The 16,723-nt window shown below is 40.2% G+C and overlaps 1 protein-coding gene and 1 long non-coding RNA gene across 2 annotated transcripts; one reads left to right on the plus strand and one right to left on the minus strand.

Annotated features, from left to right (window-relative positions):
* Positions 1–281: 281 nt before the first annotated feature.
* Positions 282–5,993, minus strand: LOC149389874 (transcription coactivator). The gene is made up of 10 exons (XM_089623614.1): positions 5,785–5,993; positions 5,607–5,696; positions 5,288–5,392; positions 4,661–4,762; positions 4,487–4,571; positions 4,271–4,340; positions 4,100–4,144; positions 1,802–3,982; positions 1,230–1,446; positions 282–1,164 (listed from the first exon to the last, which is right to left on the minus strand). The coding sequence occupies exons 1-10, from the start codon at positions 5,866–5,868 to the stop codon at positions 637–639; spliced, it is 3,507 nt and encodes a 1,168-aa protein (XP_089479740.1). The 5' UTR covers positions 5,869–5,993; the 3' UTR covers positions 282–636.
* Positions 5,994–8,899: 2,906 nt separating this feature from the next.
* LOC149389875 (uncharacterized) lies at positions 8,900–9,682 on the plus strand. The gene is made up of 2 exons (XR_016300814.1): positions 8,900–9,170; positions 9,325–9,682. It is a non-coding gene; the product is annotated as an uncharacterized LOC149389875 (long non-coding RNA).
* The last annotated feature ends 7,041 nt before the right edge of the window (positions 9,683–16,723 follow it).

The raw sequence follows: 16,723 nt of genomic DNA on the forward strand, positions 1-16,723 counted from the left end.
GTATAGTTGAATTCATAGTTCTTACGTGTGATTATCTCATTATGTATATTGTACTTTTCCAAAAGCTCAACATGCATACATATATATATATATATATATAATGGCCGAAAGAGTATAGTGTTCGTGTTTGTTGTGCAACGGCACGCCATATACAACTCAAAGACCTTCGCAAATGGAGAGTCAGCGACCTAAACTGATCAGGCACCTCTCCTATGATTGTCAATAGGGAACCGGCCAGTATCGCAGGACTAGGACTGGCTTCCACATATCATCTCCCCTCTCTCCCAACATATATACAATATTTATCAACTATACACATCACATCTCTCATAGTGTCTTAGTTTGAAGAAAAGTAAGATCCACGCTTTTATGTTACTCGCATTTCAAAACTTTTACTTCCAAGACTACCTAAACTAAAATGTACCCTCTTTATGTGTGTATATATATATATATATATATACATATATATATATATATATATATATATACATATATATATATATATATATATATATATATATTTCCAGTGGAGGTTATTTTAGTATCTCTATAAAGAGTGTATCCAACTCCAAATAAAATTAAAAATCAAATCCACCAACCACATACAACACCACCAATAATTAAAAATGACTGAGTCTATGTTTTGTTCTTGGATTTCTTCGTCGTGTCACTTCCATTGATACTTTTACTACAGTCTGAGCAGAACCAATCATCCTGTGGAACAGCTTCCATAGGAGGATCACAGCAGTCGATGTGACACCCAATCCCGCAGCCCCTCACAGCGCCCTCGTCGCCGCATATCAGCATCACCTCTCCTCGGTCGCGGGACCCACAGACTCCACACGGGACGTCGTCTTCTTCGGACTGGACCACCTCCTCCGACTGGGCCTCGAGGCGGGCCGAGGATTTGTGGGCCCAAGAGTTGGTGTCGTACAGGATGTGCCTCTCGAGAGAGGACCCGGGCTTGCACACATACTCCACCAGATAATCCGCCGCGATGCAGGGCAGCTCGTGCTTCAGGAACTCCTGCACCCACGCATCGACACGTGGCATCCCAGGGGAGACCACCGCAAAGTCAACCCCGGAGTCGAGGACCCGCGTGTACGGCGGCGAAGTCGCTACAATCGTCCCGTCCCCTGCTTTCACTACCCTCTTCAGCGTGTCCTGTGTCAAACACAATTTTTTTTATTATGTGATAAACATTCAACATATGAACTCAAAACACATACCAGAGATGGGGCTATACAGTCGCCGTATATGATTATACGCATCCCGTAAAAAGCACCGTGACCAGTTCGCTGTCTTAGAAGACGCCACTTTCTCGGCGCCTCTAAATTTATAGCACCGTCGTCGTTTAGACAGTTTTCGTGCCATTCGTAATCCTCTTCCTTGAGGAATTTTCCCGCCTCACTACTAGCCGTTAAGTAATCAGTCTTGAGAATCCATCTGCATTTAAAGCAAAAGCACTTCAGGGTGTAAATACAACAAACTAAGCTAAGCCAAAATTTGACAACTCAATTCAATATGTTTTACCCTCATTCCTAATCTAATTCTTTTGTTCAGTTTAATTAGTAAAATCTGTACCTTTATTTCATTTACGGAAAATTTAGCTAATCAATTCAGATATTTTATTTATTTATTTATTTATTATCAATTCTGTATTGAAGACTTTGTCAGACAAACCCCTAATCGTCGTACTATAATCAAATTTGGGATGGTGGTGAGTTTTAAGGTATCAAGAAAGATTAATATGATTAAGTGACAAGAAAATAATTTATAAATACGCCAGACTATTTTTTACCTTCCGGAAGCTGCAGCGGCAAAAAACTTCTCAGTCCTTCGGATTGGCTCGGGAACGATAAAGTGGGTCGCCTGATACGACCATTGATGCGTATCACGGCAAAACCTTCCTCTCAAACGCCTGATAATTTTCTGAAACTCCCTTTTCTGGAACCGATGCCCAGTCAAGATGAACAGCACCGGTTCTGGTTCACTTCTAGCGATGCCCACACCACTTCCCATTTTCCCAGAAGACTTGGCATTATTACTCTTCCCGGAGCGTTTCTTGATGTCCGATCGGGTTTTATCTTGCTTTTCGGAATCCCTTTTTGCTACAACACTTTCTACTTTCCTAGAAGACTTGAGGGCATCACTCGTCTCAGAGCTTTTCTTAACGTTTGATCGGGTTTTAGCTTGCTTTTGAGAATCTCTTTTGTCTTCAGTTATCTTTTCAGCTCCCCTATTGACCGGTGCATTTTCCTTCTCTTCTTCCACAGATTTCTCCAACATCTTTCGATATGCTCTCGATTTTGCAGCCGGACGTTTCACCTCTTTCTTCGTCTTTTCCATCTCATTGGTGGCTCTGTCAGCCTCGTTGCGAGTCACTTCAGCGTCGACACATTCTTTATTAGATTTGAATTCCTCCGTCGTGTCAACAACTTTTTTTGCCTTCTTTTTGCCTGAAGTTGTTGCTTTTTCTTTTGCATTTTTTCGTTTCAAACCTTTCCCTTTGGACTTTGACCCAGATGGGACAGAAACATTGGTATCATCCACATTTCCCGATACATTTCCTTTGATTTCCGGTTCAGGCGCTAGATGACAAGTATTGGCAGTGACACCATTAAACAAGCTCACGGCTTCTATTTCCTCGGCTGCCTTGTCCAGTGCGTGTTCATCGCTATCTTCTGGAGTCTCTGTCTCATCGTCAGCTGCTATTACTGTTCTTAGTGTCACACTATCTTCGCACTTCAAACCACCTATTGTCTCTGTTTCTTTTGGCACTTCACATAGAGCAGAATCTGCGGCTTTCTCTGACTTTTCGTGTCCATGTCCCCACGACCAACCCACTGCTTCGTCTTGGGTTGGGTCTCTTTTGCCCAAGCGCATAGATTCTTTTTCCTTGGCTTTAATAGCAATCTTAGGTCTAGAGCCCAAGGTCTTCTTGGCAGCCGTTTTCTTTTTGAGCGACTTAGTAATCGTAGAGGAATCCTCATTCCTTTCCGGGTTCAGACTCGATTGTTTGTCTCTCTCGTGATCGCTCTTTCTTTCGGCTATGCTAATGTCATCCTGCTGATGAAGCGAAGAATTCCCTGCATCGAAATTGCCAAACTCTGCTGATCCAGATAAGGAGGTCTTCACTCTCTTGGGAGACGCAGGAGATGACTTCTCAACCCAATTGGCGTGTTCCATGGATTCCAATCTAGGGTCTGCACCACTAACGATCTCTTTATCAGCCATATCAGCTTCGATGATGTTTGTGTCACCTAAGCGATCGAAGAAAGACGAACCGAGTCCAAGAACTTTATCATTCGGGGAAAGACTCTTCCTAATGCATGGTCTTACTTCGCTACCTGTCTTCTTCAGATTAGGGGTCCCATAAGAATTAGTCTGCATACAATTCTGCGGTAAATAAACAACTGGCCTTTCACCAGAAAGTAGGTTACTTCCTTTTGGCGATTCGAAAGATTTAGAACCTCCTGCATCTTTTGCTTGGTCTTGCTCCGCTAAAAAAGACGAGAGATCCTTGGCTTTCACGGCATCCTTGTCGAACCCACTATGGTTGCCTGACAAGTCCCCTAAATTTCTCAGCATTTTTCTTGTGTAGCTCACAGAACCGGACTTCACATCCGAATGGGGGGGTCTCTCGGTTCTCCGTGAAGAAGGTGTCAAGTTAGTTGCTGCATTCTTACGAAAAGGACTTTGGTATTGATGCTGAGCTACGTCATCGACACTGTTATACTCAACAGCCTTGGTAACAGGAATATTATCCAATACCGAGGTTCCTTCTGATCTAAAGTAGGTCAGCTTCCCCTTAGAATTGCTCACACCTAAGTTGGGTGAATAACGTGCTTGTGGGAAGCTTGGCTCTAAGTTACAAGGACTTTTCGGCACGGTCTCCTCTGCTAATGGCTTAAGAGATGTATCTTCAGCTTCTTCTTCGGAGTCTTTTGCCTCAGCTTCCATCACCTCTAACTCATAGCCACTGAATAGAGAGAACATATATGAAACTCAATTGTGATTAAGCACAAAATCTAATAATGTAATTGATTTTAGAGACATCTTAGTTGGAAGATGTAACCCCATTCAAGTTACAGCTTACCTCTTGCTGTAATTGGCTTCCGGAAGAATTTCCCACTCCTTCAAACTGCATATAAACACACGAAGGGAAGCAGAAGAAGACGACTATGATTAGCAGGAGAGTCTTCAGATTGTTTTAATTCAATGGCATTAGGAAAGTGATGATTTGGTCTATACAGTTCAAAAAACATACCAGTCTTCCAGCCAACGATGATTGACAAGCTTTATCTTTGATAACTTCTTGCCAAGCTCATACTTTTCTCCTAAAGAAAAATAATTTTGTTTATATCTCGTGGTCTAGGTATGTCTCGGTGGAACCATATCGGAAAGAAAAATGAAAATCACAAAGCTAGACTATTAGAAGGACGATCACTAAAATCCGGTTATCAATAGCAGTAATAAGAACTACCTTCGAATTTGTAACAAATTAGATGGGTTACTTTGTTCGCCACCAAAGGCTTTGAAAACTGAGCTCCCATCAAGCCAACCAGTGTCTAACACGAAAGAGATTGTTAAAAATAGTTCATCATTCAGAAAGAAATTAATGTTAGGAAATTAAACAGAGAGAAAGTGAAAAGGGTACCATAATATCATCTCTGTCTTGACGCTGATATCCAGTCAAGCACATGACCAAACCTTTTGCACCGGGTATACCATTCAAATCTTTGGGTGGTCTATACATTACCTGTCCATACACAAATATCAACACCCGCTTAACTGAAACTATCGATCGTAAAACCAACAAATTCATTGCGAGAAAAATAAAACTGGTTTCATCTCCATATTCATCTTTCAATCCAACCCAATTCACAACTTCACATAAGCTGAACATAATACATATTCGACTTGTTAAAATATCGATACTTCTTAATAGCTGGTTAGATAAAAGCTATTTAATCATAGAAATCCAATCATGGAATGTAGTATTGGAAAGATTTAGTATATCTCTCTCTCCCAATCTGTCTATCTCTAACGTTGTCGTTTATCACTTTATCGGGTCACTCACTCTTTAAGCGGTTGTAAGCCAGTCAGTCATACTTTTCATTTCATAATCTCCTCACAAATGAGAGTACAAGTTATGTATTAATACTTTAATTACATAGCTCACTAACTAAGAATAATAACTAAGGATATTATGATGTAAAACCATAAAATTACACTATGAGAGCAGCGAATAATCAGAACTTTTCGTGCGAATAGATAAACTCACCGAAGTAAAATCGACAGGCATTCCAATATCGTAACTATGATCAACCCATAAACCCGTCACCACCGTTTTGCAATCCTTTCTAGCGGAAACACATACAGGGTCATCCTAAAAATTATCAAGGAATTCACCATTTAGAACTCTTTCACAAAAAGTCCACAATATAGCTTATACGTGAAAATTCACATCCGAAAGTAAATATCTTTCTTTGAGAACAGCTCGGGCAGAACATAGCAAAAGCTGGAGCATAATGCAATCAAATTAATTAAATAAATAAACATAAATGAAGACTAATTCATAGAAAAAATTGGCTAATACGTACATTGACGGTCTTATTCACGATGACATGTGTGCAACTAGGGTTATACTGACCAGAATCAACTCCACCACCATCAATTAGCTTGTACCTAATCTGTAAAACAAAATTAAAGCTCGAAATGAAACATAGTATTTCATACAGGAAAATATACAAAAAAAAAATTAAAATATGAATGACGAACCTTGGAATCTTCGACGGAGTCGAAGCCGACGACAACGAAACGGACTCCGAGAAATGGTTTGACAGGTTGGTTCGGCTCCAACATCTGAACCCAACTTTCTCTCAGAAAATACCAAACACTAGTCTTGGGCAAGAAAATTCGCGACGGAAATTCTGAAAGGGAGTTTTTCTATTTTCTAGTGAAGTGAAACTTCTCGAGGAAGACTAAGGTTTGGTATGGAAAAATGAAAACCCCTTTTTTTAATTTATTTTAATTTTGAGAGGGAGATTTTCGCTTCGAGTGCTTTGGCGGGCTTTTGCAAAAACACGGTCCAGTGAGGATGTACCACGTGGCGCTATAAAAGGTTTATTCGTATGACACGTGTGTCATATATCTAGCTAGATTGACTTTCAAAAAATATGAATATTTCTTCCACACAAATATGTTAGTAATACTAAATTGGATAGAAAATTATTTTCTTACAAAAATTCAGTTCGCGAGCATTCTCTTATTTTGTGATTGGTCTGTTACGAATTTTATGATCATTCACAAAAATACATAATTTTGTGATCAAATTATCATGAAATTTTGAATTTTGTAGTTTATCTATCACGACATGATAAACATTATTAGAATCTTTTGTACAATTTATTTAGTAATAGAATTATCAAATTTTAAATTTTGTTTTATCTTGATAAGTGATATGAGTTTAATAATATATGTGTCAAAATGTTGTTAATCTTTATTGCTTAAAAGATACGTTATTTTATTAAGTTTAAAAATTGTTATGGCAATTTAAGTATAAAAATTGTTATGTGCATTTTTTCCACCAAGAGAAAATGGGACCCATATGCAAAAGACAAGGACCTTGTGGGTGCAGAGTTCGGCTCTCCTCAGTTAAATTAATGGGCCAAAAAGTTCAATAATCCTAAAAAGTCCATGTGACCCAAAACGACATAATGTCACGATTATGAGATTGTCGTTTGTCATTTATGGGTGCGTACGATAAACAAGTTAATTGGGCCCGGCCCATATTCTACTTCGCGAGTCCGGCCCATCTTCTCCAGGAAGCGTCCACGAAGAGTTAACAAAAGATGCGTGATCTCGCCGTGAGACCCGGAATGTTGACGATTTCTACTAAGCCGATTCAACCAAGCGACGAAGTCGCCAACACGTGTCTCTTTAGGATCACACACTTCACCAGTCTATAAATTAATTTCTTACGATAAGAAATGCACCTGCTTTTCCTTTATTATCACTATTATCTTTCTCTATTTCTCTCAATTGTATTCATCGAGCTCGCTACTCATCGTTCGAATTATTGAGCTCGACTTTTGTAATTGAGATCATGTGATTAATAAAATCACATTTTTCCTTAATTAGTTTCATCATATTTACTTTACTTCCAAATTTATAAATGTTTCGATACGACTACTTTTTGAGTTCCACACTCTAAAGTAAAACGACACAAACACCTTTCATATATTTATTTTCTCGTGATTGTTGAGGCTTGGAAACAACATCAACAACCCTACCACAAAATTAATGTCAAAAGACCTACACGTGTATTCCGTCGATTGCCAAAAAAGAGACAGGGCCGCCCAGGCCTCGTGGCCAGTCACCCAGCAGGCCTAGTAGACACGGCCGGCAAGGCCTCACTGCCAGTCACCCGATCGGCCAAGGAGACATGGCCGGCCAGGCCTCACGGCCAGTCACCCGCCCGGCCCAGGAGACACGCCCGGCCAGGCCTCACAACCAGTCATTCGACTTGTCCAAAGACCAGCGGTCGGCCATCCTCATGGCCACATAGCCATGTGCCGCTTAGGCACGCCCAAATGGGGTCCTTGAGCCCTCCGATTCTATAAATACTCAATCTCTGCGAGGGGGGAGGTAACAAAAATTCTCTACACCCACTCTGCCAAAATCACTTTCCGCTGAGATCATTCTCTCAAGAATTCTCACACTCCCAACGCAATCACACTAATGTCGAGCGTCGGAGCGCGTGTCAGAGGTACTGCCCTTGCGCCCAATCGTTCATGTTATAGGGTGAAAAGTTGCACCTTAAAATAGGACAACAACAACGATCAAACCTAGAAAAAAGGAAAGTATAGTCCGCCAAGGGAACACCGTCCCTAAGTAAAGCCTTACCTGCCAAAATCGAGGCTTGGCGTGCCCAGGCTCGCCAACACCTTTGCAATGCCAAGTGCGCGCACGATGCCCCCAAGGTCTCCTTCAGCCGAGCCCACCCGAGCCCTCGCTGATGTCCTACTAGCCACATGAGAGACCTTCCCCAAGCAAACCCACAAAAGCCCTAGCCGAGGTCCCGCCAACCACATGCAAAACCTCTCCCAGGCGAGCCCTCGTCGAGGTCCCGTCTGCCATGGGCAAGACCTTCACTGCCCAAGGCGGCCCATTGCCACCTATGAACTAGATCTTGCAATCAAAGGGCGATACCTCACTCCAGAGGGTCACACACCTTCTTACCTACTGCATTTATGAAGCCTAGCCTTTACCTCATCTTTTCTTCGTCTATAAATAGAGGACCTCACAATAACGAGATTGTAATATACAAACTTTTGTAACGCTCAACTTGTGAATTTGAATAAAATAAACGAGTTTTATTTTGAATCAAATTCTTGTTGCACATGAGACGTCCTTAAATTTTAAATATCTTGGGAAAAAAATAATCATAAATATATTTAAGGTCGATGAAATTTCAGAATAAGGATATTCGAGCAAACTCGATATTGTTTCCGAATAAAATTTATTCGGAACGTACTCGGAGACTTAAAATCTCAAGAGTGAAAATAAATTCCGAAATCCCTTAAATATATTTAAGATAACGGGAATTAATAAGAAATTCTCGATTATTTTTCAAGATTATTATTTTTTATTAATTAAGGACGAGTTTGAGAGGATTTATTTGGAAAGGACTTAAGTGCAACAAATTGAGGGACGAGAGTGAAAGAAAAAGATTTTTGAGGGGTAGTTTCAGGAGACGTGTGGCTCAATTGGGAGGCTGCCACATGGCGTCCTTATCCTCTTCTTTTTCTCCTATCCCACGCTGCCACCTCACCCCCTCTTTCTCTTTCTTTCTTCTTATTTCTTCTCTTCTCCTTCTTCTTCACTCGCGCGAGCCACCTGCAAAGAGTAACAAAGAAAACAAATCTAATCTCCTCCAAGCTAGCTCTCTCGGCCATCATCATCATCTCTCTTCGCCATCTTCTTCTATCTCTCTTCTTCTTCCTCGCCTTCCTCGCCTTGTCTCCCGCGCGTCTCACAGTGACCGCGCGCGCGCTCCGGCGAGGAGAACGGCCACCGCGAGCTCACTCAAGGCCACCAACCAAGGAAGGACACCGGGAATCGAGAGAGAGCACGCTGGAGAGTCCAATTCCTCCAGAAACAAGGTAAATTTCCTTGACCCGAATTGGAAATTAGGGTTTCATGAAATTGAGTTGGGGGTTTTGGTTCCGGGTTGGCATCGGTGGATTTGGCTGTGTTTAAATGATGTTGGAGCTCAATTATTGATGGTTATGACTTGAATTTGTCCTTTGATTTCAGATTTCTTGGCTGGGTTAAATTTTTGGACGATTTGGTTGATTTTGGTCACTTGGCCGTGAGCTTGGTTTGCTTGTATTGGCCGTGAGTTTTTTCTGGGTGTTTGATAGGATATGTAAGCTGTTTGTGTGAAGCTTGGATGTTGAAATTGTTTGGTTTGGATTTGTTGCTTGGCCGTATGTGTTCCTTGGCCGTGTGTGATTGTTTGGCCGTGAAACTTGTTTGACTAGGTGATTTGCTTTGGCTATTTTGTGATGTTGAGTTATTCTGAATTGGTGTTGTGGCCGTGTAGCCCGGATTTGCGGTTGTTATTGGTTTGATATGAGAATGGAGATTTGAAAGAAAAAAAAATTGGACTTGAGTTTTGGTGGTTTAATGTGGGTGTTGCTGATTTGGATTGTGAAACGTTATGGTTGTTGATTTGAATCGGAAAGTTTTATCATATCTCGGATTTTTGGTAAATTTGAGACGTGAGAATTGATATGAGGAATTAAGTTGGAAATGGTTTTGAGTGGGTGATTTGAGAATTGAATTTGAAATGTGGATTTAATGACAAGGTTACGAATTTTGTGACAAGTTAGTTTGGATTTGTGTTTGGTTGTTGACTTGGTTGGGCTCGGGTTTTTGAGTTGAGATGTCGGATTTGGAATTTTGGAAATTGATAAGAGTTTGAATTTGAGGAATTAATTCGATGTCGGATTTCCGCGGTTTGATGACAGATTTGGACGGACGAGCGGGAACCGGACGAGTCAAAGGCGATGAAGCCGGATTTTGATGTTTCAAAGAAAAAGAGTTATCGAAATTAAAGCTTGATTAACTCGTGAGTTTTTTAAATCGCTTATAGCGTTTAAATACTCTTAGTTGGTTATTTCCATGTATTTCATTTAATTAAATAAATATATTATGATTATTTATTTAATAACGTTCGAGAATTTAATTTAATTATTCATTTTAGAATTCTCGGTTATTTTAATTTTGGATTAATTAACTTATTTAAGACTCATAATTATTATTGAATTTTATTTCGTATCATTCTCGATACAAAAGTATTCGAGTCTTGAATAAGTTTAACTTCCGAAAAACCGTAGAATAATAAATTGAATTCTCGAATACCGAACCGACTCAAACCTAATCTCGACAACGAACCCTATCTTTTTTCAAGCAATCTTGAATCCAATAACTAACGGACTTCCAACCTCGGATGCTAGTTCTTTTGACGTTTCGACAAGTGTCAAGAATTACGGAGAGCGTGAAAATCAAGACATCACTGGAAGTCGTCGAACTTTCTGACGAGCTATTCCAGGTAAGTGTGGAGACATAAGTCAACTACTTACTAAGAGAATAATCATGTTTACGTGCATTTACGTGTTAATAATTAAAAGAGTAGGAAAAGCCTTAAAAGACACAAACACCAAAGATTAAGGCTTCGGCCACTCTTTTTGAAAAATTTTAGTTGGGTTTATACCCATAGGTTCAAATGCTAACTTGAACCAGCCACGTTGCTACTTTGTTGTAGTTAGATCCCTCTGCTAACCATATAGTTTAGCTAGATCTGAGGTGACAGGAGAGCGTGTTGGACTCTCGGATTCGAGCCGAGGGTAGAAGTACCGAGAGTCATATCCCGAGTCTTCAACTTAAAACACTAACGAGCATAAAAGAGAAATGATAATTCTTCGGGATTTAACCAGAGTCGCTCTCCTGTAAGTAGCATAGATGTGTACTCTGAGTGCTGCAGAGTACCCGAACCCTAAAGAATTGATGTGTCGATGGTACCAAAAGGAAATGAACCCTGACGGGCTATGAGGGCCTGGGGGATGGCGTTGAGTACTCATATCTCGGGGAGTCGACCAAGAGTCGTACCCGACTTTGTTGCCAGGCTATGAAGGCCTGAAGAATTCACCTTGACGGGCTATGTGGGCCTTGGGATTGCGCCGACGTCGAATGAAGTGGTACTATTAGTGGATCCCAGACAGACGTTAAAACTCTTAGGCCGCCGGACGACTGCTGCTCGAAGTCTAAGACTGGTCTCTTGTCATTCTAGAGGTTATAGTGGGGGATGTGTGTAACCTTAAAGACGACAAGTACTAGTTAGAGTGTGCACACATTAGTAATGCTCTAGAAGTTGTTAGATTTGCATCAATGCATTCTTCTGTGCTTGTTTGCACGTCACATGTTATCACATGGCATTAGTCGCTTTATTTTTCTAGGTTAGACTCCCACTTACTGAGTCAATCGACTCATAGTTTTATGACCCTTGGTAATGTAGAGAAGGGCAAGGCGCCGATGTGAACAAGGAAGTTGAAGATGAAGACCGGACGTGTATCTCTTGACCTTTGGGCTAATGGGAACTCACTCAGGTTCAAACTCTTTTATAATAATATCTATATTTTGTTGAACCCCTTCCGTAAACTATGATCCTCAAACTATCCCTTGTATACAGACTTAAAATTCGGGAGCTTATGTATAAATAAGAGTCGCTATAAGGCTCTAATTCCTAAACTTTAAAACGGAAAAATTTACCCAGCTTTTTGTATAACCACATATAACACTTATATATCATCGTAATATGTTTAATATAAGTGTTATGAGTATTATGGTTATTTAATTATGATTCTATTGATATGAGATATATTGTTATATATATATTGATGTTGAGATCTGTGACGTAACCCACAGTCTCGGCCCGTGAACCGCCGAGTTTCGTATGCTTAATTAATTAAGTCATCTAGATCTTGTTTAATAACCATGTTAATAATTAGCTCTTGTTATTGTAATTATTATTATCCGCATTTAATTGGTTATTTAAGGTGCAATAATCACCAACATATATATTCTCGTGACCCCCTCATTCTACACCAAAATGTTAATGCCCGGTTTTGGACTAACATCAAAGAGTCATTCGCGGTTCGACCCATGGCTGGACCTTGAGGCTGTGTGTCGTTCTCCCTTGGAACAGACCTTTGGTAGTTGGGAATTCTTTGGTTCGTCCCATGCGAAGGAAGCAAGCAGTGAACTAGAAGGGATGCATAGGGTTTGCCCCGGACGTGCACTTCGACGCTCAACATTAGTATGATAGGTGGAGTGGTCTCATCTCGTGTCTAAATGTTAGTATTTAAAGAGAGGAATAGAGAATTTGTGTGTGTGCAGATTGCTGCTAGTTGGAGAGAACTTAACCCACAGTCTCGGCCCGTGAACCGCCGGCGAGAGGTCGCGGGTCGTGACAGAGATGGTAAGTTCTCTCCAACTAGCAGCAATCTGCACACACACAAATTCTCTATTCCTCTCTTTAAATACTAACATTTAGACACGAGATGAGACCACTCCACCTATCATACTAATGTTGAGCGTCGAAGTGCACGTCCGGGGCAAACCCTATGCATCCCTTCTAGTTCACTGCTTGCTTCCTTCGCAGGGGACGAACCAAAGAATTCCCAACTACCAAAGGTCTGTTCCAAGGGAGAACGACACACAGCCTCAAGGTCCAGCCATGGGTCGAACCGCGAATGACTCTTTGATGTTAGTCCAAAACCGGGAATTAACATTTTGGTGTAGAATGAGGGGGTCACGAGAATATATATGTTGGTGATTATTGCACCTTAAATAACCAATTAAATGTGGATAATAATAATTACAATAACAAGAGCTAATTATTAACATGGTTATTAAACAAGATCTAGATGACTTAATTAATTAAGCATACGAAACTTCATCGAGCAACCATATCTAGATAAAAGACGATTTTAAGAAAACTTACAGTTTTTGGCTCACGAACCGAAAGCTTTCACAATCCATCTTCTTCTTGAACGTACAAGCCTCCACACAATTAAATCTATAACTCCTCCTTCAAGGACTCGATGTGATGACACCAAAGTCTTCCGAAACGTAATCTTCGAGGAAGATAAGACAAAAGAGTGGGTTTCGCTATATCTCACTAGATCTGAAAACAGGGTGTTTCAGATCTTTCTCTCTTATTTCTAAGAATGGAATTAAAGAAATTCCGAGGGGAGGAAGGAGAAGAAAGCACATGGCCACAATAGAAGACTTGTGGGCGTTTTTATCTGTTTAGATTAGGTTAAATTTTGCTTCACATCAGCCTTCTATTTATAACAGTTTAAAATGTATATTTATAGAATATTCTAAAAGATATTATTTCCTTTTATTATGTTCACACTAGTGGATTAAATCTCAGCCCTTGGATCTCAACAAGTGAGTCTTATTTTTCCTCTCATCCGTCAGATCAGTATCTAGGATTTTATTTTATACAATAGTATAAAATATTTGCTGTTGAGAAAATTTAGGAAAAATATATTCTCCTTATATTTAGCCTAAATATTAGGAGAGAATATGGGACAATCATATCTCCTATTTATTCTCCTATATTTTAGGAACATAAAAACAGAAAAAATACTGGTTGACACACCCACTACAAAAATCGCCTACTACTGTGTAGGGAGGCCCAAATTTTTTCTTTTTCAAGACCCAATAGATTTAAATCCATTTAACACATATTTACTTGTCCAACAATAAATATAAAGTTTATTTACTTGATCTAGCAACAAATAAACAACATTTCCATAAATATTTATTTAATTCCCAAAAATACCCTTTTTGGAATTTAATGCTGTCAATCACTATTACAACAAGTGAGATTATAATAATAATACATACTATTATATTAACGTTCTTATCCTCCTTTATCGAAGCCGAATCGGGGACGACAGACCTAGTAGTAGAAACTTAACAATCTCGATAAAAGACAAAATATTCATTTTTCTTTTCTAATCGAATTGTCTAGTCCCTTACAATACTCCACCGTGTAATCCAGAACTGAACCCAATTTTGATACTAGAATTATATTTACTCATCGTAACGAGTGTCCACTGATTTATCCAGTACGTGATCATGACCCTCCAGGTTCTGTCTGTATCGAGATATGTCAATTTGTTCCGTTATACCTTTCTCGTTACATATAAGCCCGAAGCATCGTTGCTTCCCCAACGAAAGATTCAACCGAACGTAAGCCAACTTCGGAAGTGTGCACAATCAATCGGTTCTGGAATCAACCCTTAGGTGAGAAAACATTAACCTTCTTTCAGGAAGGCTGGATTCCGTATCTGTAAAACACTTTCTTCTACAATCATGTCCCGACTTCCCCAAGACACCTATTTGATCAGCGTCTAACTAGCCTTTAACGTGTTGAGTCAAAGAAGCCTTTAGATAAGGTTTTCTAGGCGCATATCAGTCATCGACCAAGTTTTAGTGTACCGCCCGATCTCGGATGCCTAACATGCGATTCAATTTGATAAGGAGACTATGGATGATAGTTGTTATTGATTCTGAATGTTATCAGACCTCAACCCACTAATCATTTGATGCTAATAAAGTAACTTCTTATCTTATTTAGTAATCATCATCTTCTAGTGGGCAATATTCCTAACAATATACGTGCTCCCACCAGCTCTCAAACACAACATCTCATACGAGACGATAAAAAGGCAAAGGTCTCACCCATGGTGAGGCCTTAAGACATTTGTATGCTCGCGACGCAGATTCTAGGCTCTCGTGTGACACATGAGGAGGTCCATGCTAGGCCTTAGGTCGTCTGCCCTCCCACGATTCAGCCTCTAGGCTCCTGTGCGACACCTCTGGAGGTCCCCGCAAGGCCTTAGGGTGTCTGCCCTCCCACGGTGCAGCTTTCGGGGTACCGTGCGACACCTCTAGGGCTCTGTCCGCTCGCAGCATCGCCTATGGGCTCTCGTGCAGCACCTCTAGGGGTTCTTCCTCCCACGACGTTCTCGCGTGGCATCTCAGGGCGTGTGTCTGCCCACGGCGTGGCCTCAGCGCATCTGCGCGAGGAGTCAAGGCGACTTCCTGCCCACCGTGCAGCCTCCGAGCTCCCATGCGATACCTCTAGGGGTCTGCCGCCCATGGCGCTCCTGCCCGGCAACACAAGACATCCGCCCTCCTGTGAGGCACCTCTAAGGTTTCGGTGGTCCTTTATGTTTATCCATGTGCTATGATTTTATGCTATCTCTTCTGATAATTTTCAATCATTTTCCCGTCTGATTGAGAGATGAAATCTTTTTCCAAACAACTTCGCTTTGTAGTGCCAAGACTTTTAGCAAAGGAAAATGTTTAGGCTAGATTTTTAGCTAAGTATGCTAAGTCTCTTTGCTTGAATACTTAGAAAATTTTGATAGGTTAATTATGTGTTTTAGGTCGTCCCTAAGTTACTGAATTAGGGATCACTATCGAGATGATTTCGTTTTCGATCTCGACATGATCCGGAGTGTGGATCGAATTTTCCCTTATGCCACATGAGAAATGAGTTCGATGAAATTTTAGTTCTAGGAGTTTAATTTTCCTTTTAGTCACCGTATGATATTTGCAAACTGTACAACTTTGAGACTCGATTTTCTACTTATTGTATTTGATCTAGGGTTAAGAAAAGATTTAACGCTTCGAGCAAGCGGCGGAAAATAAAATTTTTCTTTTAAACAAGTAAAACAATTTTACTAACCTAGACAAAGAGCAAGCACATGTTTATATTTCAATTAAAACTATTAAAGAGCATTACTCGTTTACTAACATTTGTGAAGCTTGAACGTTGAGAAGCCTTAGGAAGGTTGAAACGTTTGTCTCCCCACGCAGCTCGTCTTTCTTCGTTCTTCGGGAACTCGAGTAACCACGAAAGTTTCTATCACATAAATCAATCGAGATAAGAAGGTATTAGTGTGTGGATGTTGCGATTTTTACGTGCGCAAGTGCACGTGTCGCCCAAGTAATATAGTGAATTAATTACGAGTGTCGATCCCACGAGGAACAAGCTTAATTAACAAACAAATCAACTAGCACGAATTGAACTAAAGATTATATGGAAAGATGTCACAAATAATTGACAAGTTCTAACGCAATTAAATAATAAAATGCTCAAATAAAAGTTGTAAGCAGAAAGAGAGGCTAATGACCAAGGCTTCACGGGCTTATTCAACGGTTTGGATACACGAATTTGACGCACAATCAATAATCAACTCATTACTCTTTGCTAACCATACTCACAGAATAATATTGCTAAATCTCTCTCGAGCATCTAACAACCTATGTCAAAATTAGGAAAATCTTCTCTCGATCTCAATCCCTAACAACAACATGCATTCATATCAAGAGCATTCACACGATTCTATGATAGCATAACTATCTCTAGCCTAGGCATGCATCATAGTAATTCAAACCAAAACATTAACAACCTAATCTTTCTCAAGCATCAAGTTGAAGTATAAAATCATGAACAAAGTAGCTAATCTCGATCAAGCATTAAAACGGATTTGAATTAAGCAAAGTAGTAGAGAATGGTATTTTTGGCGTTTGCTCTCTCTATTTATGTTTTAGTCTAGAGTTTTGA

This window comes from Urtica dioica, chromosome 8 (genome assembly GCF_054948205.1).
Source record: "Urtica dioica subsp. dioica isolate 48M chromosome 8, U.dioica_male_clone48M_v1_H2, whole genome shotgun sequence".
NCBI lineage: Eukaryota > Viridiplantae > Streptophyta > Magnoliopsida > Rosales > Urticaceae > Urtica > Urtica dioica.

Coding starts and splice junctions, on each gene's coding strand:
- LOC149389874 (XM_089623614.1), bottom strand. CDS start 5,868: ATGTTGGAGCCGAACCAACCTGTCAAACCATTTCTCGGAGTCCGTTTC. Junction 4,145..4,270: donor CATCGTTGGCTGGAAGACTG/GTATGTTTTTTG, acceptor GTTTATATGCAG/TTTGAAGGAGTGGGAAATTC. Junction 1,165..1,229: donor ACTGTATAGCCCCATCTCTG/GTATGTGTTTTG, acceptor TGTTTGACACAG/GACACGCTGAAGAGGGTAGT.